At 29.9% G+C, this 26,681-nt stretch overlaps 1 protein-coding gene and 1 long non-coding RNA gene across 2 annotated transcripts in view; one reads left to right on the top strand and one right to left on the bottom strand.

Annotated features, from left to right (window-relative positions):
* LOC142330246 (alcohol dehydrogenase [acceptor]-like) overlaps positions 1 to 5,806 on the top strand; it is a 45,772-nt gene extending 39,966 nt beyond the window's left edge. The window contains exons 9-10 of the mRNA XM_075375415.1: positions 4,295 to 4,517; positions 5,504 to 5,806. Coding sequence (XP_075231530.1) covers positions 4,295 to 4,517; positions 5,504 to 5,708 — 428 coding nt within the window. The 3' untranslated portion in view covers positions 5,709 to 5,806. The remainder of the gene's footprint in view (positions 1 to 4,294; positions 4,518 to 5,503) is intronic.
* Positions 5,807 to 6,853: 1,047 nt separating this feature from the next.
* LOC142330612 (uncharacterized) lies at positions 6,854 to 16,055 on the bottom strand. The gene is made up of 3 exons (XR_012757821.1): positions 15,981 to 16,055; positions 11,060 to 11,222; positions 6,854 to 7,079 (listed from the first exon to the last, which is right to left on the bottom strand). It is a non-coding gene; the product is annotated as an uncharacterized LOC142330612 (long non-coding RNA).
* Positions 16,056 to 26,681: the final 10,626 nt, after the last annotated feature.

Below are 26,681 nucleotides of genomic sequence, written 5' to 3'. Positions count from 1 at the left end.
AGTACATTGAAGAAATATGTCTAATGAGGAAAAAATATGTCTAATAAGTATTAAGGATGAAAAAAAAATTTGAAAAGATTTTCATAAGTTCAGAATTTGATTTAAAAGATTTTAACTGGATGAAAGGCTCAATGATATGTGGTCAAAATTATAAGCATTATTATTACTTATGTATTCAAAAATTGTAATAACTGCTTTTTTAATCACTCCTTAATTAATAATTATAGTTATTTAGAATAAATTGAAGTGATCAAGTGGGACAAACTAGTATGAAAAATGTTTGAGGCTAAAGATTTAAATAAGTATTTAGTATAGTTTATTACCAAACCAAATGAAGTTAACTCTGTAAGAAAAAATTATTTCCACTATCCTATCAAAAAAATGTGTTCTCTGCCAGAGGATTATTCTTGACAACTTATTGCATTTGGAAGACTTTATATTTTACATTGTATCGTTCCTACTTTTAGACTTAAAACTATGAATAGAATACGTTTTAACATTTATATAGAATATAATTATGAAAATGTAAGATATAAAAATAAAAGTGTTTATCCAGTTAGTCTTTGACAAAAAAATAGATTTACAGAAAGACCAATCAGTGTTTACAGGACGAAAATGTTTATACCCTGCTCTTTGCCGATGATCAGATACTTCTAGCAGAAGATGAGAAAGACATGATATACATGACAAGGAAGTTACTTGAAGAATATAAGAACTGGGGTTTGGAGGTTAGTAACCAAAAATTACAGTACTTCTTTGTTGGAGTTGATGGAGAAGATTTTAGGTGGTTCAAAAGTAGGTAGAGTTAAAGAATGCCGCTATTGGAAGTACTTTTTTGTAAATGATGAAAGAGATGTAAAAGAGATTAGGAACAGAGTAAACAAGGGGAAAGTTATGATGAGGATGTTGCACTCTTTGTTATGGAATTTGGATATCTGAAAGAAAACAAAGAAACAGCTTTTTAGAAGTATGATAGAGAGTTGTGTCACACAAGGAGCTGAAGTATGGGGGACAAATCAAAGGATGTAACAAATTCTTCAGGCAAAGGAGATGAATTTTTGGAGATGCTGCTGCAAATTGACTCATAAAGATAAAGTAAGAAATGAGGTCATAAGAAAAGAAATGAAACTCGACTCAGGATGCCATTGATTGAAAAGAATTGCAGTAGTACGGTCACCTAAAAAGAATGAATTCTGTGAGGCTTCCAAAAATAACGTATGAATGGATTTTCCAAGAAAGGAGAAAACGTGTAGGCCGAAATGTACATGGAAAGGAAAAATAAATGAGGTCATAAGGAGAAGAATGATTGATGAGACAAAATGAAGCGATCGTGGATTATGGAGTGTAGAATGTGGGGAAACGATCAATAGGCTGTAATGACCACATATAAGTAAGCACCAATCAATCTATTCTATACATTCAGTGCTAGTTTCACAATACTATCTGTTAAAAAAGAATCATCTCTACTTCTAGCCTTAAAAATTATGACTAAAATATGGTTTACCGTTATACCAAACATACTTTTCAAATATGTAAAAAAAAAAAAAAAATGTCTACCAAGTTAGACATAGACAAAGTATAGGTACATAGAAATGCCAATCTATTCCACGCATTCAGTGCAGATTTACAGTATTGTCTCTCTAACAGAGAGACAATATTCTCTGTTAATTTGTATTCTCTCTGTAATCTTTTTAAAGAAGTAATTCAGTGAGAAAAAAATTGGTTTGATAAACTCCTGCAAGTTAGTGTAACTTATGGATCAGAGATTTGGACACTTGGTAAGGCAGAAAAAAGCTGTAGGCAATAGAAATGTGGATATGAAGGAAAATGACAATAATTTGAATGGATAGAGGAAGTAATGAACAATTGCTGGAAGTAAATGAGAATAGATAGATCACTTATAAACTTTACTGGAAAAGGAAGAGCGAAATTGATAGGAAGCATGGTACAACATGATGATTTTTTGACAAATATTTGTGAAGGAAATGTATTAGAGAAGTCAAGAGGTAGACCAAGAGCAGCCTTCTTTAAAAGTGTTGAAAAAGAGATTGGTGAAGGTGCGTAAAGAAGAAAGATAGGCTAATTCAACAAGGTATGGCCTTTAATGTACGATGGTATGATTGCAAGTTGAATAGTAATAATATAATTCAGAGGTTAAGCTAATATTATAAAAAATTGAGTTTGATTATGCTTAATTAAAGTTTAATAAAGATTTTTTAAATTATATTATTTAGTTTTGTTTTATATTTTTTCTTTTTCTTTTTCCTGTTTAGCCTCCGGTAACTACCGTTTAGATAATTCTTCAGAGGATGAATGAGGATGATATGTATGAGTGTAAATGAAGTGTAGTCTTGTACATTCTCAGTTCGACCATTCCTGAGATGTGTGGTTAATTGAAACCCAACCACCAAAGAACACCGGTATCCACGATATAGTATTCAAATCCGTGTAAAAATAACTGGCTTTACTAGGACTTGATCGCTGTAACTCTCGACTTCCAAATCAGCTGATTTGGGAAGACGCGTTAACCACTAGACCAACCCGGGTTGTTTGTTTTATATTAAATAAATTGTATTCTTGGAATAATTGGCGAAATAGTAATAGGTATACACTTCAGCTACAATCTCTGTGAAACAAAAATGCTTTACTTTCTCCATTATCTGCTTTTCACGTGTAACTGATAAATAAAAAAAGAAAGGAAAGAAAATAGAATTAATTAGTTTATTTTATAGTAATTTGTTTTTTTATTAACCACTGTTAAATTTAATGATTTTGTAAATAAAAAAAAATAAAAAATAAAATTTTAAGGATTTCTGAAAAATATACTCAAAAAAGTTTCAAACAATAAAAAAATTGTTAAAGTTGGCATGGTAGAATTAAAGAAATAAGTGTACTTTTCATTCCCTTTCTGTAATAGATATACATTAACGTACAAGAACATAATTTGCAGAAATTAGATACTTAGGCAGTAAAATTACAAATGATGGACAAAATAAAAACATAAACAAAACCTAACTGTTGTATCAGGAGAGTCTTATACAGAAAAGAAATTTACTAATATCATTGATTTGAAAATTAGCAAGGAACCCTTGTTAATTTTTCTCTGTCAGAGGTTCTTTTCAATTCTTTCTTAAAATTCAGTTCAATTAACCTTCCCCCCGCTTATAGGATGGAGGAAAGCTAAAAGACAAAATGGAGGGTTTTGAAATATGTTGTTATAGGAGAATTTCAATTTTAGGAGTTGATAAATTATGAAAACAATTTAAGGTGATTAAGATTGATCAACCAAATATTCAGGCATCCAAAAGTTTGGTGGGCAGAAAGGTAATTTGACCAAAATAAAGTGTAGAAGATAAAAACAGTAAAAGATGGCAAAATGATGGTTTTTTTTTTATCTCCTGCAGAAGAGTATGTTTGATGTAATGTAATGTATTAAAACTTTTTTTTTGGATGAATTTTTGAAAATGCAAAACAGTTATACCAAGTTTCTCCTATCCAATCTTATGAAGGTATATTCAGCACAATTATTGTCCACAGCCAGCTGATACTATTCCATGTACATCATTTGACACTTAATATTTGCAGGACCACATAGTATTAATTAATCATCACAAATAATAATCTAAGATAAGAAAAAGAAATTGTGATAGAAGTCTGGTTGCAGAATTTGAGAGAATAAGGGAGCTTAAGTTCAAGCCAACTTTTAAAAACTGTAGTGTCAAAGGTGTGATAGCACCTTGATTAAAAGGCAAAATGGACGAGTGTGAATTCTTGACTCATTTCAAAAGTGTTTAAAAAATCTAACAATCAAAAATTATTATTTCTATCTCTCTTAAAATTAAATATTAATTGTATTGATTTTAGTTTTTTGTGTTGATGGATTACTAGAGATGAATTAAGATTTGAATTGATGAACTGCTAAAGAGTAATAAAACCCTATTAAAAATGTTTTATTCTAGAAGATATTGAAAACCTTTTGTCCACAAAATATGAATTTTAGATTTGCAAAAATTTTCAAGATAAAATGAAAGATGGAATACAAGAATATTGGTTAACAACATGAAAAATAAAATTTTATAAAAAACTATATGAAATCTATTATAGTGTTTTATGCAGCTTTGATAAAGTTTATATGAAATTGAATTTTTTGTATGATATCTTATTTATGAGTTTACTGATAGAGGTTGTTTATAAACTGTAATAGAATTGTCTAAGGTTTTAGTAAAACTTAGATTTTTAATGGTGCTTAGTAAAAATAAATTTTTTATTTTAATAATTTTTTCTTATCTTGTAGGAATGGAGATTTTAGTTGATTTAATTGAAACCCGTGCGATGAAACGTGTAAATGGACATTTAAATAGACAGATAATGCCCGGTTGTGAGGCTTTTACATTTGGTACTAAAGCATATTGGGGATGTTACATAAGACATTTAACATTGACTGCTTATCATCCAGTTGGTACTTGTAAAATGGGGATGAAAAATGATAAAACATCTGTTGTTGACACAACTTTAAGGTATGTATTTTAATGTATTATTAAATCAATATAATGTATTATAAAATCAATATATTTTAAATTCTAAAATCTTGCGATTCAATGTAGTTTATTGTGTATGTACTTTCAAGCAGTAAATGTTGCTTTAGGAATACTTTTATACTGTTCCTGAGTGTTCAGAGCTATTTGAAGCTATAGCTCTTGTATGATTACAAGACTAAAAGTAACCTTGAACTCAAAGTTGTTGACAGCAGCTTAAAATAAGAAAAAATTAAAATAAATGGAATGAAAAGGTCTGTATGGCTTTTCTTCATGGCAGACTGGTAGTGTCTTGAGCTTTCATTCAGAGGTCCGTGGCTTGAATTTCAATCAGGTATGGTATTTTACATAAGCTACAAATTTCTATCTTCATATTCCCATGTACAAGCTGCTTTGTAAGCTTCTGTGGTGAATCAATTTATCAGTTAAAAAAAAAAGATAAAAAGGTGTCATTAGCAAATGAGATTATGTACCATAAGATTTTTTTTGTTAATGATATAATAAGTGTTATAAATAAATAACCTGACATAGGTCACAGTTAAATATATCATCAATGACTAGTGATTGCTGATTCTAACCTTGCCTCAGTTGAGGTTATTGCTGTAGATTTTCTTTTATTATGATGACATGTAATTAAAATGTCATCAGTCTGTTAGATTTAAATTGTGTCTGTTCATTTTCAGTTTGTTGTAGTATGTTTTTGCAATAGTAATATGATAAATATGATTGTCAGAGATTTGTTTCCTAAGAAACATAACAGCTAAAGAAAGTTTACTGAATTTGTGTCTTGCTGTAGAGATTTGAAAATATTACCGTCATGTAGAAATGTGTACTACTATCGCTAAAGAGAGATTTCCTTTATTAAGTAATCCTTTTAGGCATTTGTTTATAGATTTTCTTCTATGGTGAATTTCCTACCTTTCATTTTACTTTGTTTTTAAAAAAAAATTTTTGTTGTTTTTTTTTAGGGTCCATAACACAAACCATTTATTTGTTGTTGATGCATCAGTAATGCCTACATTACCAAGTTCGAATATTAATTCAGTTGTAATGATGATAGCCGAAAAAGCTGTTGATATTATTAGAAGAATGTGGTTTTTGCAAAAATCAAAATGTTTAAAAAGTGATATATTGTTACAGCGAAATTATACACCTGTTGATTATATATCTTAGAATATTTACATTTTATGTTATAGAAAATTAATTACAATTTTTTTTATGTTTAAAAAATTGTACTTGTGTTATTTATTATAAAACTATTAATAAATGAATATTTGTTAATGTAACATTTTATTGAAATATCACTTCCAAAGCTACTTATTTGGATTTTTCTTGTGTTTATACATATCATGTTCTTTACTACATATTATTATTAGTTAATGTTATAATGATTATACATTATGTACCATGTTTGTTCCTAGAAGCTTGTTTTTGGCAAACAAAATGTGTAGCTACTGTTAATAGTAATGCTGCTTTATTAGTATTGTAACTTAATACTACTTTTAAATATTAACATTGAAGTTATTACAGTTATTAATTTATAGCAACTTAATTTAATAGTAGTGTTTGTCTGCTGTTCTGCATTTCTACTTCCAAGGATAGGCAGTAAGGTTATAATGGAGTTTATTGATGGCATTTTACAGCATGGTAGGAGGAGGGATTTTTACTTTAAATCCAAATTGGCAGCTTCCAACTTGGATCCGTGTTTGAGTAAATGACATTTTAACATTTTTGAGTGATTCAAGTAGCTTATTTGTACATTTACTAATAATAGTGGCAGCAGCCGAATGGAATATGGCCAGTATGATAATTGAGAAGTCTCAGGTTTAAGTCTTTGTGGTTGTTTTACTTCCTTGTATGAAGTAAAGGAAGTATTGTGATTGCAAAAAATGTCAGTTCCAGATTTCAATGGAAATATCCATTTTGACCATCCCTGAATCCATTTTGACTAGTTTTGGTGTGACGTCTGTATGTATGTATGTAACATCTAGTAATGCCCCTCCCCTTTTGATTGCAATCGACTAAACCAATAAAGCCAAAAATCAAAAAAAAATTTGGAGTTTGGACTTTTTAACTGCAGTAATAAGCTCTCATTGAAAGCTTTTCAATAATATATGATAAGTGGTATGTATTTTCATTGGTTCCAGAGTTATACCCAAATAAGATTTTAATTGTGAAATATTTGGATGTTAGGGGAAGGCACATCGGTTCGAAGCAGACTTCATCTCCTTTTTTTTTAATTTAAATATATTGATTTATATAGAAATATATTATTCTTAATATATATATTATTTATTGAAATATATTTATTTAACCAGTCATTGTAAAAAAAATTTACGATGAATAATAATTCAACATATCTCTCGCCGAACACTGAGTTCAGTGCTCTGGATATCTCAGACCTCATCTGGTACTGTCTAATATCGATCTCTCCAAGTGCTTGCCGGCTTTACTCCCTTGTTTTGATTGGTTTGTTTGTGTTTTATCCTTCATGGATATGACAGTTAGGATAATTTAGTGTTTCCCAAAATGAGGGCTGGACACCTAGGACAGAATAAGGGTAGCAAGAGCTGTTTAAATAAACAATTTATATAACTTTTATTAAAAAAAATACTTAGTTAAGTACTACTATCTGTTTACTTGACATGGAGACCTGAAGTAAACAAAAAACAGATGCTAAGCAAGACAGTATGAACTGGGTGTGCCTGATTTAGTCTTAACAATAATACAGAAATAGTGCCTGTTAGTATATTCTAAAACATTTAATGTTTATTAAATTAAGAAAAGGTTATAAATTGTGAAATATACTAACATTATCTTCAAATTTTGTTTTAGTGTTACAACAGTAATTATTGTTGTACGCAACTTGTAGCTATGCAAAATAATAATGGTTTAACGAAAATGATAAACGTAAATAGGTTTATAAAGAATTTGTTAAAAGCTTTACACAAACATGTATAAAATATTTTTTTAATTTATTTTATGTATGTAAATAGTATTAAGTATTTGTGTTTCTGATTTATTACCACTTTTTGGTGGGTTTTCTCAGTTTCTTACAGTGAATCAAACACTTATTTATAGGTTCTGTTATTCCAAGTTATACAAATCCTTTTACTTGACTTCACACTAGTTCTATTGAATTCAGGTTACAGTGGTATGGTGGAAGCTGTAATACTGTATGTCCATTTGCATCAGCCATATCATTGATCACATATTTGTTAAATTTTTGCTTATTTGTTTTAACTTCTTCTATGAGTTCTACATTTAAAAATGTAGATTCAAATGGGATTTATTTTTCTCTCAGCCACGGTAGTATATTTATTTGTTTTAGCCATATGTATTCAGGATTTTTTTCTAATTTTACACTATGGTATTGTGCATTATTTGTAACAATAGCACTATTTGGCAAGATTAATTTCATAATCACATTAAACCATTTTTTAAAAAAATTACCTTTCATATCTTTGTGATAATCACCCTTTTTATTGGATTTGAAAACTAATAATGCACGTTAACAAATCCTTCTTCATTCCCTACATGACTTACAATCAACCATTTTATTTTGTTGCTTGTTGATTTTTATACTGATACTTTAAACCAGACAGAAATGCCTGTTTAGATGTCTTATAGGAACTAGGAACTGTCACACTGAACTTTATTGACTGAATGATGTTCGTTCACCCAAGTTTCATCCAGATAAAAAAAAAAGTTTTCCCATTTTTCTAAAATCTTTATTTTGTTTCAAATATTTCCTTTGCCAAATCTTTATATCGTCTCTATCAATGATAAAATTATTTCTACTTTTTCTGACAAATTTGTAACCCATTGATAAAAGAAGTTTATGTAAACTAGCCCATACTTTTCAGTAAATCTGGATCATTTTTGACAGCCGAAAGTACCTTATTAAGTGAGGGCAATTCATTTTTAAATAAAAGAAACCATGGACTTTGGATCTGACACCATTTTCATTGAAATTGTCAAATTGGCATAAAATAGGTTTTGAATATTTTCTTTTCTTTTTCTAGAATGTACACTACTCCATATTTTTTCTTTTCAGTTCGCATTCTCTCGATACATGAAATAGATATAGATATATAAAGCAAATAAGTCAAAATTTCAGTATGATACTTATTTAATTCAAATTAATGAGAAAAACAACCTCACTCAAAAAGTGACTTCTATCACAAGCAGTTAACAACACCACAGTTAAAATAACAAGAAAAGTTTCACAAGACCAAATAATAGTTTTTAAAATAATAGCAGAAATATAATTGTCTATTTAACTATAAACAGCAATGAAGTACTACTTTTGTTCATATAGCATCATACATGATATGTACTGAATTGCAAATCAAATACTTCCACTAACACACAGAATGTTTGTTTACTCTTGTCCTTGAGTAACAAATAATATGAATTTTATAAAATTAAGAAACTGAAATTAGTATAAATCTTTCAGTAGTGGTGAATTGTTTACATTGCTGTAGATCTAACATATTAAATAATATTACAATTACATAATAATAACTAATAATATGATAATCTGAAATTAATAACTGGCATAAGTAATTATTATCATTCTTATCTTGTGGTAACTATTTTTAAAAGTGGTGTGTTATTTTTGTCCACCCTGTCTATGGATTGCATTGTTGAAGGTTGTTGTATATGTATGTGTGTTGTATATATACCTGCACCATATACATGCAGATTGTTTAGTTCAGGCATCAATGTAGACAGAAAATATATAAGTATTGAGTGGGGGATTAGTGATATAGTTATTGTTATAAAATGATAATATTACAACGAAATAGGGAAGTCTTGGGAGCAGTTTCAGCTTATTAGTATACTGAGCTTTAGCTTATTAGCTTTAGTAGACTGAGTATTTCACTAAAACTTATTCTTTTTGTTGACTGTTTCTCAATAAACATTTATTGTCATATTTATCAATGTTAATTTACTGTTTTTATTTACCTAACTGTTAAATATATATATATATATATATATATATATATATTTAATTAGTAGGTCATTCACAGATTCTTGGGTAAATAATTAAGTAGTGTAGAATATTTATTTAATAACATTAAGTTAACATTACTGTAACATAAATCACCAGGTAGAGTATATTCTAGTCCCAATCGACTTCTAATAACGTGTATTTGTTATCTTGATTTACCAATCCCTCTTAACTAAATTGCTCTGAAGTTCCCTGTGATAGTGTCTAAGGACTATGTTTCTTTTCTAGAAGGTTGCAAACAAAACCAGTCTGAGGTATCTGTCTGGTAAACCTGAACTTCTAAAATCTAGAATATAAATCCTTACTAATTAAACAGCTCAAGTACAAAATAATGACCCTTCTGATTATTTGAACGAATAACGAAAAGTTTAGTTGTATATATGGTCAATAACAACATTAACATATTATTAAAATAAAAATACAATTAGTAATTTGCTTTTTACATAATCATAATTAAACTAATACAAATATGTAATTAAAAACAATATTTGTAAGTATGTTCAAAAAAATTTCATAAAAATTCCACCAAATGAAATTAAAGAAAACAAGTGAATGAAATAGTTAAATTGATCAAAAATGTAACAATATATATTATTAGAATTAATCATCTGTGCTTGGTAACAAGCATAATTTATGAATATATCTTCGTAATGGACCGTTAGCTGTTTGCAAATCAACAACTCTTACAAGATTATCAGAGCCATTAACCTGGGTGACAATTCCATTTTTCCAATGGAGGAGTAGAGAATTTTCATTAATAACTAATACTAAGTCTCCAACACAAAGATTACGTGGTGGAAAATGCTTGACAGCTGATCAAGCTGTTGTACGTAGGTTTTTGCATTATATTGAAAGCATATCATACATTTACGAGTGATGGAGGAAACAGCTTTACTTGCCGTTTATTATACAATATTTCTGTCGTAAAGAATGATGAATAAGTTCAACACATGCTAGAGTTGCAAGTGTTCAGCATTAATGATTACTTTTGTGATGTCAATATTAGGATGTAAAGCAATAGGATGTTCCACATGGTAATGTAACAGAGAGAGAGTGTTGCAGTCTGCCACCTACACGTAGTAAGCCTGAATTATCCAGAAATGGATCACGTGAAATAAGTTTGCTTTGTTTTAGTTTGACTGTTTTTAAGGTTATTTAATTCATCACTAAAATGTATGTGTTGTGATTGTCGAATAAAAAACTTAAGAGTGTGGTTTAGTTCCTGAGTAGTTAAAGGATCACAAATTAGTTCGGATTGTCTTGATTTGGCATTATAAATAAATCTGAAACAAAAACTAAAGGTGTGAATTAAAGTATGTAGCAATGAAAATCGTTCTGTGTAATCGAAGACAACAGTAGATACAAATGATGATACAATATGTTTGCGTTTTTCTATTACACATTCAGCACTTATATTACAGTTATTAAAGGTAATAATATCTTTCAGCCAAGGGCAGCAGTTTACCTAAGCCAATGAGGACCAAAATGATATTGTCAATTAACTTACTTTATGAACAACCTCTAAACAATACGTCTGCAGGATTATCAGGGGATTTGATGTAACGCCAATTAACATTTGTGGTAATTTGTTGAATCTCAGAAATTCTACTGCTCACAAATACATTCCAACTAGATGGTTGTCCATGAATCCAGTGTAGTACTCTTAGAATCTGTGTAAAAATGTATTTCATCAAATTGTATGTTTGAGGCATTAATTACCTTTAATAATAAATAATTAAATAGGAAACCAATACAAAGTTCAAGTCTTGGAAGTTTAATTTGTTTTAAGGATACCAATTTTGACTTGGAAAAAGGAAATTGTATTAGTAGTGTATACAGTTCTTATGTAAACACAACAGCTATAGCTCTTTATGGAGGCATCAGAGAATCCATGTATTTGAATAGAAATAATTCTACTATCAGTGATGGGTTTCATGAAACAATCTATTTTAATGGCTCAATCAAATGCAACTGGTTGTATAAAATAAGCCCTGTGTTGGGTAATGTTTCGTCCCAATTAATTTTAAGTTGTCACAATGATTGCATAAAATGTTTATGTAAGAAAACAATAGGACCAATGAGTCCTACAGGGTCAAATACATCCGCTACAATCGACAGAATATTTCTTTTAGTATGTTCTTTTAAGAATCATTAGCATGAACAGTTTGCAAAAGTAGCTTATCTGAAGAATTAATCCATAGAACTCCTAAAGTACATAAATCTGTTTTTGATTTAAAAGAACGGAAGTACTGTTTTCAGAAGAAGAAATGATGCTATTATTTGAAAACCATTTACGGAGTGGAAAACCATATTGTTGTAATAATTTAGAAATATCAATTTTTAACTGAATAACTTCTTCAAAGTTGTCTGAACCTGTTATTAGATCACAAACATAAAAATCATTTCGAATGGACTTACATGCAAGGAAGATTCATTTTCATTTTCATTTGCATGTTGAATTAAACACCGTATGGCCAAATATGGTCCCATACGTTATCATACATAATGCGTAGTGTTTTATCTACGATCTGGAGAATCACGCCAAAGTGTATGTTAAGTGTATCTACCTTAGAATGATTAATTTTGTCCATATGAACAAGTGTATTGTGTTTCTTACTACAAATCTTACATAGACTCTTTGAACAACAGTGAATAATAATACAATGGCCTTTACAAAAACAGTTAAACAACAATTATTTACCAAAAAGGTTTTACAATTATCTAGGGACAAATTAAAAAATTCCTTACATTAATATATGTAATAATATGATTTGATTTACAAAATGAACATTGATACAAATTGGATTTTGCATAATAACTAACATTATGTCTTTTGTATTGTTTATTAGAATTTAAATTAAAACGTTTGATTAAAGATCTGGTTGTATTTTATGATGTTGTTCCTTGGTATCTGTATTCACTTGCGTGTTTGAAGTGAATGTATTAATATTTTCTAAAAGTTGTCAAGGTGGGAAACCTCTCATTTGACAGCCTTTCTTTCCATAATCTTGAGGCGTTATGATCCATTTTAGATGTTAATTGAAGAAAGTATCTACAAATTCTTTTTGCTACTTAGGTATAAACGCCACAGCAACGTAAAAACTTAAATACTTAAAAAAGTATGGTGTTAATTAGTCAAGGTTAGCGAGCGAAGCAAGGTAGGTTAAGTTTGGTTAAATTATATTTATAAAATAAATAAATATTTATTAAAATTAATAAAGAGACTGTTTTGAATCTATATTAAACTCTATATCAGCCCATTTTCTACCGAAATCTGATTGACTACTTTGTTTACAAATAAAGCTGTAGCTGCGGTGGCATTAATACATAAGTACCTTCTTTTTTGACAGAATCTGATTTTAAAATGCGTTCAGCATTGTGAACAGCAATTATACATTTATTGTGAAACCGCACATTTAATAATTATAGAGCAACAAGATAATTTTCATTTGTTATTGAAAGATCTTTAATAGTAGCTAGAGCTTGATTCTATAAAGAACAATGTAAATAATGTAATTTTTTTTAATGTTAGTTAAATCATCTCTATTGCATAATAAATCAATAAGTACAAACAAGATATATTAAAATAATACTGTCAAGACATTACCTTGAATTATTTGTATATTTATAGGTTGTAATTGAGTTTGTTTAAATTATGTATTTGTACTAACTTCTTGATAGATTATTTTTGATCAGTATTATTTATTAAATGTTGCACTCTGCATTCTACAGTACACAAGTTTTCCTTGACTTGTTCATGATCCAATGATAAAACATCATCATCATCAAAATCTAATTTGTTTTGATTGAACAGTATCATATTTGCCTTGTAAATCAAGAAGATTCCTTACCTTAATTTGCAAGGAGTGACAATCACCTTGTGATGGATCAAATTTGTCATTAAATGGGGAAATTCTAGTTATAGAGGCCTTTATTGACCCTCTTTGTTTAATTAATTGTTCCTTTTCAATAATAGTGATTTAATTTAATATAAATTATTGCTAATGTAAATTAAATATGAAATAAATAATATTGTAAATGATATTACATCAATGTTGATACAACATAAATTAAATGTAAAGTAAATTATGAAAAATCCTACATAAATGATGTAGTAGAATTAGGCACTGTGAATCATTGAAATTGTAAATCTACATTGAAATTGTAGATTTATATATACCTGCAATTGTAGGACCAATAACAATGTATGTCGAAAAGTGGAGATGTTTCTTTTGGAGATGTATTAATAAATGTAATGAGTGAAATAATACTTGATGAGCCCTTAAAGACTTGTAATAGTCTCTTAGAACACTGGAATTGGACTAAATGAAGTGAGGAGATTGCTTATATTCTGTGTACAGAGCCGCTGAATCGTCAGGAGCTGAGTGTATCCGAAAGGAGCTGTGTGACCTGTAAAGAGCCGAGTGATGCCAACAGGAGCCGAATGCATCACAAAGGAGCTGTGTGAACTGTATGGAGCCAGGTGCATCCGAATGAAGCCTACGTTCTTTAAATTTTAAAAGTCCTCATGAATGAAACCTAAGTCTAAATCCTGTTAAAAACAAACTTATTTTAAAGCTTGCAAACAAAATTTTTCATCGTTAATAATATTGTAAGAGGGACTGCAACAGGTGAACACAGAGACAACTATAAATAAAGTTATAATAAATGCAAACTACAAATTACCACAGAAATCAGAAATTAAATTTTTTGGATAACTATAAATTATGAACCAACGAAAATTATGGTGTACAAAAAATACACCATGTATAGTAATTAAATAAGTAAATTCAAATATACAGAAACAATGCAACCCATACAGGACTTTAAGGGAATCTTAAACAGAAAATAAAAACAATCCTGGAAAAAAAAATTGTTAGGTTTTAGGTATTAGCCTAACAACAAAATTTAACATTTTACATTAACTGCATTATAGCCTATAATACCAAATCCTAATTTAAGTATGAACATCTACAAAATCCAGGAACATTTGAACAACTTTAATCATTTGATAATTCATTTAAATGCAAATTTTTTTAAATTCATTGAAATGTAAAAATATATTAAAAAACTTACGTAATACAACAATTTTAAGCCACTCATTTTTGGATTTTTGGACCAAACACTTCTGTTATAAACAAAACTTCTTTGGTAATGATGTAATAATGCTTTTTAACATTTTACTTCAGACAGAGAATTTACTAAATACTTGACACTGCAATGGCAAATCAGGTCTGAAATTAATTCAGTTATTAATTCTACAAAATTATTTCATTCCTACTTTTCAAAGTTATTTTATGATAATAAGTGGAATTTGAATAAAGAATGCACAACGACACAAACTTGTACAAATGATACCACCTTAAGTATTTACTACAAATGATTTACACCAATGTAAATTAAGATCAGAAAGTATATATTTAGTTAAAATTACAGGAGATAAAATATGTAAGAAAGGGAAGATAAACTGAAAGTAACACCATTAAGTTACAAAAACAGAGATTTCAGTTAAAAAATCTGCTATAAGGCTAAGTAAATGCTATCAAGCAAGCTAAAATACAAAAGGTTGTTACTAAAGCTGTTGTATCATCATGCAAATTCATGGTTTATTTATGATTAACATTTTGTATCCTAGACTTTGTGATATTCATGTCTTTTTATCCTAGCGCACCAGGCTGGTCTAGTGGTTAACTCATCGTAAATCAGGTGATTTCAAAGTTTCAAATCCTAGTAAATGTAGTTACTTTTATTACAGATTTGAATTCTAGATTGTGGATATTAGTGTTCTTTGGTGGTTGGGCAATTAACCACACATCTCAGGAATGGTTGACCTGAGACTATACAAGACCACACTCAATTATATTAATACATATCACCCTCTAAAGTAATACCTTATGGTGGTTCCAGAGGCTAAGCAGATGGAGAAAGGTCCCTGTAACCTGGGGCTTTTCGAGTGTTTTATTCTAAAAAAACTTCTGTTTGAATTTTGTGCTTGTGCGAGGTGCATGATATGAACATGTTTAGAAAGAGAACAAAATAAAGTATATTAAAATTCACTTCACTTTTATTCATTCTGTGAATTGAAGATAAGGCTAATCCATCTCTAGTGCGACTCGTTTTTTTTTGAACTACATTTACTTTTGGTAACTCTTTCCGATAGCACATCCAGCTTTAGTATGAAGCTGCCACAAAAAATCTAAAACAGCCAGTGACCTATACAACCGGTCTGTAAATATTGTATGTCCCTTGTCAAGATAATCATAAATGAGAAATTATTTAATTTATTTTATTTTTAACCGTGTAAATTTCAAATTGAAGCACATATGCAGTTGACGAATCAGATTGTTTTGGCAACGTGTACAATATTTGGACCGAAAACGATATAACCAGGCACTAAAATATACACCAAAATTATTATTTTTACTTACGAATAAAAATAAAACTACTTTGTTTACAACCAATAAAATAACACAAACAACTCTAACCCCAAGCAGAAAAACAAACCATTTATTTAGTTTATACTCGATATTTTCAAAAAGATCCGGCAGAGTGCAGAATAAAGCAAAAGAATCATTCCAAATGAACCACACAACGACCGAGGAAGCGTAACAACGAATGCGATATGTAAGTTACGGAATTAATGTAGTAAATTAAATGATAAAAGACAAAAAAAATTATTTTCCAATTATTAAAAATAAAATTCAATGGCCTCCAAAGTTTAGCAATAGGGAAGATCATATATTTTTCAATTTTGAGCTATTTAGCAAAATTTTAAAATATTTCTAAGCTTGTCTCTCTTTGAGGGTTTGCTTTTTTCTACTTCTTATCCTTGTTATTTGTGTATAAATGACGCGAGTATGAAAAAAGGTATCAGTAAGTGAATCATTACTCTTTAACAGAATAATTTTAAATGATATAACAAACAAATCTGGCCGTGGAATCGAGTAGTTCACTGGTTAAATTTATTCTGTTAACTGGAGTGCATTTAAAAAACAAAGTCCCAATACCAGTTAAACATTTTTTCTGTTACTTTAAAAGATCATGTTCTGTAGACTGTGGTTATTGTAACTGAATTTCAATCTCAATAAGTAACTTCAAAAAAAAAAAAAAGTAGTGTGATCAGTAAAAAGAAGCACCAGGTCCAGGCCTAATATATGATAATCACTATGACGGATGTAATGAATTTTGTAGAATGTGAAAACTGGCATGCCTGATCAAGACTATCAAGCCAAACACTATCACTATGCCGGAGAAACCCATGGTGGTTAAGATAATAATGAATTTAAAAAAAGATAATATTGATTTTTGTCTGATGAAAAAGTGACACATACAGGTTAACAAAGGATAAATAAGTGTTAGGGGATAAAAAGTTGGAAGAAGGTGAGAAAGTCAGAGTTGGCTGATGTGATATACGACACAAGCTTAATGAATGTGCAGATGTAAGAAAATCTTGGTTAAATGTTTAATTTAAGAAAACTATATCTGGAAAATTATGAAAGATATAATTTACCAGAAATATAATAAACCTTGCCAAAGAGATATATAAATGTCAAGTCATTCACCCAGGAAAGTTGACCAAGAGATTAAGGGTAAATAAAGACGTCAGATTGCACTGAGTCCAATCATTTTAAATATTTCTGATGGTAATTGATGATTTGTTGAGGTAGGCAACTCAAGGTAAAAAGAGTGGTGGGATTCATTCAAGAAAATTTAGGATCTCGACTTTGTTCACGAGATATGTACACTGCCACCTCATAATTTTGTTAATATGACAGACAAAGTACATCAGTTTGGAAAAGGATGCCGGTTAGTACAGCTACCACATCATTAATTGAAGCTAAATCAATATCTTTATGTATAAATTCTGCAACAAGAGATTCTGTCATAGTTACCTGATTGAAATTAATGTCACAGTAAATTATTACTCTATTGTTTTTATTAATTGCAAATACTTGTCAACAGTTATCAAGAATTGAGGTCCTTTGCTATTAGCTGTATTCTGTGGCTGATGCTGTTATTGGACAAAGGCACTTTTGAAAGTTGCTTCCCAGGCCAGATTCTCTGATCATAAAGTTCACCATATCTATAACAGTTGGTAAAATGACTTCTGCAGTTGTATTGGACTTTTTACTTTTTGCAATCCTATTTTCTACTTTGTAGATGCTAGTAAACTGTTGCTTGATATTGATGCTTGCTATAAAAATTATCTTTTGTTGGTTTACCATTTTTCTTCCTTCTAAACTAGTCACAAGATCTATCTGACTACACTGGGATGACTGGTTTGTAAATAGTGTTTAAACTTTCAACTTATAGCATACATTCTGATAATAAAACATTCGAATGCAGAACACATTGTGCCACTCTTCGCCATTGATGTTTTTAAATGTTTACCTTTCTTCCCACTATTGCCACTAGTTGATAATGTCCCTCTTCAATTTCACTCTCACAGTGCTTATTGTTGTATTGTGAAATATGTATAATTCTTGTAACCTATAACCAAGTCACCTGCACATTTTTTTATGAATTAAATTTTATTTAAAAACATAATTTATGGGATTATACATTTTAGAAAAATTAATAATATTGCATTCTAGAATCAATTAGTAAATTACTAATTTTAGTAAAATTAGTAATAGGAATATAGTCTGCTACGACAGACTCTATTGAATTATAATTTAATTGAAAAAACAAATGAATTTAAATTATGCTATATAGTAACATATAGAAAAATTATAATATTTTATATTAAAATTTTGAAATATAGATCGATTCATAGGTTTCTTTAATGAGTTAAATAGTCATTTATGTCATAATGAATTTTGTAAATATCATTAGTAAACATGGCAATAATAAAGTATTAAGTATATTTTTGAGAAAAATGTTGCTGATTAATGGAAAATTATAATTCATAAACGTTTCATGTCAATTTGTAGTTATAATAATGTATATAATTTTCTTTCATCTATTATTTGACATGTTATTGTAAATGTGTACTATTTTTATAATAATCTAGTCTGCTGATTGACATTATTTATAATTAACTATTAATTTGTAAAATATTATTTTGATAGGTTTGACTTCTGAAACTTTCTATTTCAATATTTTTAATTAATACTTTTTAAGTGTTTTGTTTGTTCATTCAGAACAATTTTTTTTTGTTAGTTTAAAAAGATTAAGATATAACTGAAATTAATTTTTTGGTTTTATAATTGTTAATTGTTGTAATGTTTATAAGTAATTGATGTGAATATTAAATGTGTTACTGTTGTACTAATCAGTAATATTTTTATTTATACTTAACCCTTTTTTATTTCTTTTTTTAGGTTTCATTTATCTAGCATTTTATAGTCTAGGTTTTCTAAATAAAGAAACTAACAAACTGGAAGACTGTCTCTGTACGTTGTTCAGTTAATAAACATTAATTATCTACAAAGTTTAATTCATAAAAAAACCTTTGAAATTTATTTGACTGCAACCCTGCAATTTTTTTTAAGTGCCTGATTAACACTGCAACCATTAAGCTTACTATGCAGTCATCAGGCAAGAAATGGAGTTACTGAATCAGTCCGTAGATGCTCTCATGACCAGATAACAATAAATCAATCTTGCTAAGTAGATACTGTTGTATCCTGTAGTAGTGTATAACATAACATAACAACCACAGAAAAAATAATGGGAAGAAGGAATCAAAGATAAATAAGAAAGGAAATGAATGAGAAAGAATGGTCTACTCACACGTATGAGACAAATCCCACCCAGAGGACTTTCACCAAAGCGTCTACCAGGCAGGTGGAAACCGTATAATTTCTCAGGAGATCAAGTTGTTTTACCTAAATGAGTTTATCCATATTACAGATCAACAATCGTATGTTTACCAGCTTAATAATATGAAGCTTCATCAAAGATGTCTTTTCCACTTGGAAATAAGAGTCAGCTTTGCAACAGGTACATTATTTCTAAAGGAATAATCTTAGCCATGTTAAAATTTGTGTAACATGCATAAACTGTAAATAATTAAACCATGTTGTTTTTATTAGAAATGAACATTTAAGTTTAATCTATATTACTTGTTTACTTTCTTTTAAAATTTATGTGTTTAGTTTTGTTTCAGTGTTTAAAACTAGATTATGTTCATCAAAAAATTGGTTCTACAAATGTTAATTTGAACACAGACAAAATCTGTTTCTTTTTGGAAGTTATTTGACATCTAAAAGTATAATTGTCAGCATACAAACATAAGTTGGGTATAAAGTACATAATTTAGACATTTATCAGTTACATAAACAGCCCTTTAGAGAAAATAGGGCTCCAAGATTTGTTGAGAAACTCAATTTTAATTTCTTGTAGTTGTGACCTTGCTCACCTTTGCAGTAGCACTAGATACATTCTCACATAAACTACTTGTGTAAATTTTTACATTTTGGTTTAGTAAAACACCTAAACCATTCAAATGTCAAATGATATAAACATTATTTATTTATTTCAATTCCAAACTTGAATTTACATAAAAGTATTTTAATGAGATGAATGGAGCGACAAAGAATGTTGATAATGAATATGGATTGTTTCTATAAATGCTTAAAAAAATACATTTATGAATATGCTTGATACATCTTATTGTTCATCTGTAGAGTCAATTATTACATGCAAAAAATTCAGAGCACCTGTAATGTAGGATTAACCTTTACTAAAACCATGTTGTTATTTTTCTCCAAAAATGAAAGTTTTATGTATATTAGTTTTTAAAGTTTTTTTGCGATTGTGAATAAAAAAGATACTGGCCTGTAATTAGATACAAGAACAGGATTAATTATTTTTGAAGTGGTTAAATCTTGCTAATTTTAATTATATATTGCTCTTTACTACTTTTTTTTTATTTGTGTCATTGGATTATGTCCTTAAGAAAATCTATTTTCAAAAGAGTTTACTTGCTGCTCGTAAATTATACCTGTAAACTATTAATCTTTATTCTTACTGATAATCATGCCTGTTACAAAACAGTAAAAGTTGTTTTTCTTTTAGCTCAGGGCAAAAGAATATAATAAGATAATTGATTATCTTATTATGTATTAATAAGATAATCAATTATTAATTATGTTACAAATCATTTACTTGAGTCTGTACATCCATTATTCTGTAAGGTATTAGTTTTATACAGACGTCTGTTTTTAGTTACACTTCTAAGCTGATAATGTTAAGTAATTTTAATAATACAAGTCTTTTTATTACCGAAAACAGGTTTCTTAGTTTTTGGTAGTTTTTATGTACAGGATATCTTATGAAGAAGTGGAAAGAATTTTTAATTTTTAACCACATGGTAGTCGTATTTTGTATTATTTAATGTTTAATTCGGAATCAACTTGTATTGCCCATAACCATTAACATATATTTTAATTATTTATTAATATAAATAGTATAAAGTTTGAAATAATGTGGACGTAATGTATTAACTCGATATACTTGTTATTTCAATTACATCAATATAAATAGATCAAGAGCAGAAGTAGTTTAAACATATTAATTATAATTATAAGCTTTACTTTACTTTGTGAAACTAAGAAGTCTAGGAAAATATTAAAAGCTCAAAAATGTCAATCTGCTTATCTTTCATGTTTCTGTTATCAGTGAGATAATTTGCTCTAATGTAGTATGAAGTAGTATGCTCTGTTGGAAATTCTTATATTCTTTTTTATATTACATATCTGCTATTTATTATTTTGTAATTGAAACAGCCCTGTGATGACTGAATTTTTGTTGCACGAGATAATTTATTAAATATTTTTTCTACATTTGAAGTGAAGAATTGTGTTTAAGAGAAGTTTGAGAGTAGTAAATAGTATTCAGTTTATTTGTATATCAATTTTTTTAAGATTCGGGGTAGACAATTATTTTTTGAGGGATATGTTCACACTGTAAGTGTTTGTCGGGGATTTATATATATCATTCTTTTATGTAGGTATTCAGGACAAGCAATTGTTTTTTTGGGGGGCAGTATTTTATTGGGGGATGATTACCAGATTCACAAACACTTTTACACTGAAATTGTTTTTTTTTTGGTAGTTTTGATCTTTTTATTAAACATCAGGAATAATGTTGCTGCTATATTATATTGTTTCTATTAGTTATTTCAAAAAGCTCACAAATTTGGTGTCTTATTTTTTCTTTCTTTTATTTTGAATGCTTTTACTATTACGTGCATTACTTTTACAAGTACAGTATATTCCTAATAAGTCTAGATTAAAATTATCCTATAATACAATGTTCAGTTTTTTATTATTAACAACACTAAAATAATTTTGTATGTACATTAATTTAAAGGAATTTAAAAAAAATGAATATTTCAAGTGAAAAAGTGATTAGAAGTAACATTACACTTTTTTAGAATAGTTAATTCACTGATATACAACATCTTTTTTATGGTTCTCTTTTTATGTTACCATTTTCAAAATCACACTTTTAATCCAGGTTATAGAAGGGTAGTTAGAAATTTTTATCACCGTAAATTAAAAGAAGAAAAAAAATTATATTAGATGTAGTAAATGATTTATTAAAACTTATTAGTAAATGCTTTAGTAGATTCTTTTATAGTTAATTTTTTTGTTATTTTTTGTTTTGTGGGTGCATAAAACAAAGGTTCATTGCTAGTGCTTGAGAACAATGATTTTATAATATATAAACTAATTCTTAAAACATGTGCTAAGTATAACAATAAATAAACTAATCAACAGAAAAAATAAATTAAAAAATAAAATTAACTAACAAACCACACAATAACACAGAAGAAATAAGAAAAATTAGATAAAATAAAATAATAAGAAAACATATAATAAGTATTAGATAATCGAATATATATATCTGGCTTTAAGATGTTCGATAATATCCTCAGATTGTTTCCTACAATTTCTTGGATAGTAGCTCCTAATTTAAATCTCCAATGCAATGTCGCATAACACACAGACCTCAAGAATGTGGTGCATCATTAGTTAGCAGTTGCAGTGAACACAAATGGATGCATCAGTCTGATTCATCAGTGAGCCTAGTGTATCCATATGTAAGATTAGTATGCCCTATTCGCAAATGGCAAATAGTAACCACCTCTCAATAGTTATTCTGGATTGAAGAGCTCCACAGCAGCATACTATCCTTGATACATTGGAGTTTATTATCTACTGTAGCAGTCCAGTCACATTGCCACTTTCCTTGAAGAGTTTGTTTGATAGAATTAATAAAATCTGTAGAAGTAACATGAGTGATGAAAGATGGTTAGTTACATGTGTCTCAGCAGCGGAATCCACATGTTCATTACCTGAGATACCCACATGGCTAGGGATCCAGCAGAAACTTATGTGCTAAAATGGTTCAGCTCAGTGATTGCATTATGAATTTTGGTGACGGTAGGATGTCTAGAATCTTCTAAAGTTTGGAATACACTAAACAAATCGCTACAAATAAGGATGTGACAATGTTTTGGATGAATAATATTAAAAGCCTTGTTGATGACGTATAGTTCAGTATTATAAACACTTGTAATACCAGGTAGATTGAACATGTAGGTTCTATCATTTACAACAAAAGCACATCCAATGGTATCATTCTGTTTTGACCATCTGTGTGCCCACTGCATCTGGGTTTGTTTTGAAGAAGTTGGTCTGAAAGACGATAGGAGTTGTTTTTAATAGTGTATGATGAGGTCATAATTAAAATTTATGGGGTTCAGTCTCCACAGACAATATGAACAGGGATAGGTGGGGAAAATAGAAGGTGTGTCATAATTTAAAAGGTAGAGTAAGCACCAGGTATACATGGTAATACAACACCAATAGGTGTTGTATTATATGGATGATATTCATACCATTGTAAATAAGGGTTTGCGAGGACTGCTTTAAAAACCAGGCGATTTGGTTGTCCTTTAAGAAGGGCCGAGTAAGATGCTAGCAGCTGGTCCTATCTATCCTAAAGTGATGGCTCACTGTAATTAACAAGTATACTTGCAATAGAGCTTGATCTAAAGGCACCTGTAGTGAGCCAAAGAAAAGCTTGATGTACAGCATCCAGCATCTTAAGAATGGTATGATGTGCTGAAGAGTAGGTGATGCAGTCATAATCTAAATGGGACCAAACTAAAGAATAATAAAAACGTAACATACATGATTGGTCTGCTCCCCATTTGGTGTTGCTAAGGGGGCAAAACCAAATGTTGACCCACATAAGACAACTATCAAAAAGCAAACCTAAAAACTTAATGTCAGGAGAGGTAGCAATTGGTCCTTCATTGAGGATTTGTGGATTAAAAAGGTCTTGCAGGCGAGAAAAGACTATACATTTTGTTTTCTCAGGTGAAATTGTAAAGCTGGTAACTTTGAATCAAGCCTCAAGGCAAGATATATTATTCTGTAGTAGTCTCTCAGCTGTGGCAGTTGAATGGGTTGTGATATATATAGCAAAATCATCAAGAAATAAAGAACATGAGACAGGTGGCTTCACACATTTAGTAATATTGTTGATGGCTATATTAAATAAGATGGCACTAAATACATTTCCTTGAGGCACTCCATTCTTCAAGATGATGCATCGACACAGAATCTCCAACATGAACACGGAAAGTTCAGTCATTTAAGAAACCCCTAATAAAGGCAAGCATATTGCCCACAACTCCCCATTCTTTAAGAATGTTTAGAATATTTCATCACCAGGCTGTAACGAAAGCCCTCCTGATGTTAAAGAAGATAGTGATGAGTTGCTGGTGAAGCAGAAAAGCATTTTGGTTAGCTGTTTCAGTGATACCAGATGATCAATGGAACATTGATTTTGGCAGAAACTGTTTGTTTTGGAGATATCAGTGCATGTTTCTCCAAATAACATGTAAGCCTGCAGTTCACCATTCTCTTCATCACTTTACACAAAATTCTTATCAAGGAGATAGGGTGGTAGACTAAACAGCATGTTTTATCTCTACCAGGTTTAAGTACTGGTACAACAGTGGCTTCTGACTAGATGGGTAGGAAGACTTATGCGAATAACAAACCATTAAAATTACCCAGTGGGTGTTGTAGAGCCAAATTGGGAAGGTTCGTGAGCATACTGAGATGAATGTTTTCAGGTCCAGGGGAGGTATCACATGAGTTTATAATGCAAGCATCAAGTTGTTGAATGTAAAGGGAGTATTTAATTCGCTGACTGAATTACCAACTTTCAATGGTACTATTTCCATCTGTATCTTATATTTCTGAAATTTGTTAGTATATGATGAAGTTAGGGACACTGAATGAAAACAATCTACCAGGTTAGTTTTGAGTAGATGACATAAGAAGTTCTTCATGAATAAGTCCAAGGATAGACTGTTTCTGAGATCTACAAATTTCATGAAGCTTCTTCCATACAGTAGACGTGGGAGTTGTGCACGAGATAGTGTCTATGTAATTCCTACATGACTTTCTCCTTGTATGAATTCACGATGACATACCACTCTAGCCTTATGATATAAATTCAGATATTCATTTGTAGACCTGTGGTTAAATTTCCGCAGTACTTACTTGCTGTTTCCTAATCACATTTTTGCAATAATAACTGTTCCAATTTGCTCTTTCAGCTATCCATCCTGTGGTCTTTTGTTCACCATGCAGTCGACACCAAAAGCAATAATAATTGGTTTATGGTTACTGCCGTAAAAATGATCACAGACAGACCAATTAAGGCAAGGGAGTAAACTCGGTGAGCATAAGGAGAGGGCGATATTGGATAAAGTACCAGTCTAGAACAACATAAAAGTGAATGATTCATCATTCAGCAGGCAGAGGTCCAAGTCTTGTCTTACTGTGCTCATGATATTTACTTGAGGGAGCAGACTGTTTGGCTCCATGAAAACTATTGGGCATTAAAGTCTCCTGCTATTAACAACAGAGATGGAATTTGGAGGAGGAGATTTTTCATGTCTAGTGCATCAAACTCAGAGTTCAGTGAGAGATATAGACTGCAGATGTGCAATTTGGAAGGAATAGATATTTTTATGGCGGCTGCAGGGATGAGGGTAGCTAGTGATATCTTTGTAGCTAATATCCCATCCTGCATGAAAATAGCTACCCCACCACTCTCTCTACTGTCTATGACACAGTCAACAGTCGTACCTCTCACAGAAATAGCCCCACAGAAATAGCCTCACAGAAATAGAGTGTTATGTTATAAAAGGTGTATTTCTTGGAAGACATTATTAAAGGGTCTTTTGCACTATCAATACTCTAATATCTTCAAACCAAGAATGAAGACCATGAAAATTCGACTGGATAATGTTCATAAATGAAGGTAACTGTAGATATATATAGATATAGAATTATATATATATATATATATATATATATAAAATTAATTATAGGTAATTCAGTTTTTCTTTTAGAATTTTTAATTTTAATAATCTCCGATGCCCTGGAGTCGGGCGGTTCCTCAACCATATCCTCCAGTATTCAAAATGATGGTGGGGGAGATTTTTAAAAATGGGAAATTGCAGATGACAACCCAGAAGGGGTGTTTGTGTGGGTTCTCTGAAGAGGAGCTACCGCCAACTGTATTTACTCCTCCCCGTAAAGGAATAATTTTGGGGACAGGAGCCTTTAAAGGGATCCCACTAGCATTGGTTTCACTAGCTGGAACTATTGATTTCTTATTGATCTTATTTAGCTTCAAAATAGTGGCTGTGAATGAGGCCACCTGATCAGATAACACCTTAACAAGCTGTTTTAATTCACTGCAGGATTCACACTGTTGATTACCTGCATTTGTTGAGGGTTACCTTGATGCAGCGACTGCAAAAGAGATGTCTGTTTTGTACCAGGTTCTAGGAGTTCAGCGTCTTTTTATACTCTCCTTGTGCAGCCAGAAAAGATAGCTTCTGCTCGGTACAAAATTTTTAGAATTGTCTTCCCTTCTTTAAATTTGGGCAATTTCATGAGCAAGCTGAATGTTATCCCCACAGTTAACATATTTTTCTTCCTTGTTTTTCTGATATACAGGAAATCCTCCTTCATTAGATTTAAAAAATCTTTAATTCCAATTATAAGGGGCCAGCAACATTTTTTTTCTTCTTTAATTTAGCTAAGAGATCATGAAAATTTTTTTTTCTTACAAAATTATCTCAT

This window comes from Lycorma delicatula, chromosome 9 (genome assembly GCF_047948215.1).
Source record: "Lycorma delicatula isolate Av1 chromosome 9, ASM4794821v1, whole genome shotgun sequence".
NCBI classification, from domain to species: Eukaryota; Metazoa; Arthropoda; class Insecta; order Hemiptera; family Fulgoridae; genus Lycorma; species Lycorma delicatula.
This window is presented reverse-complemented; position numbering and strand designations above follow the sequence as displayed.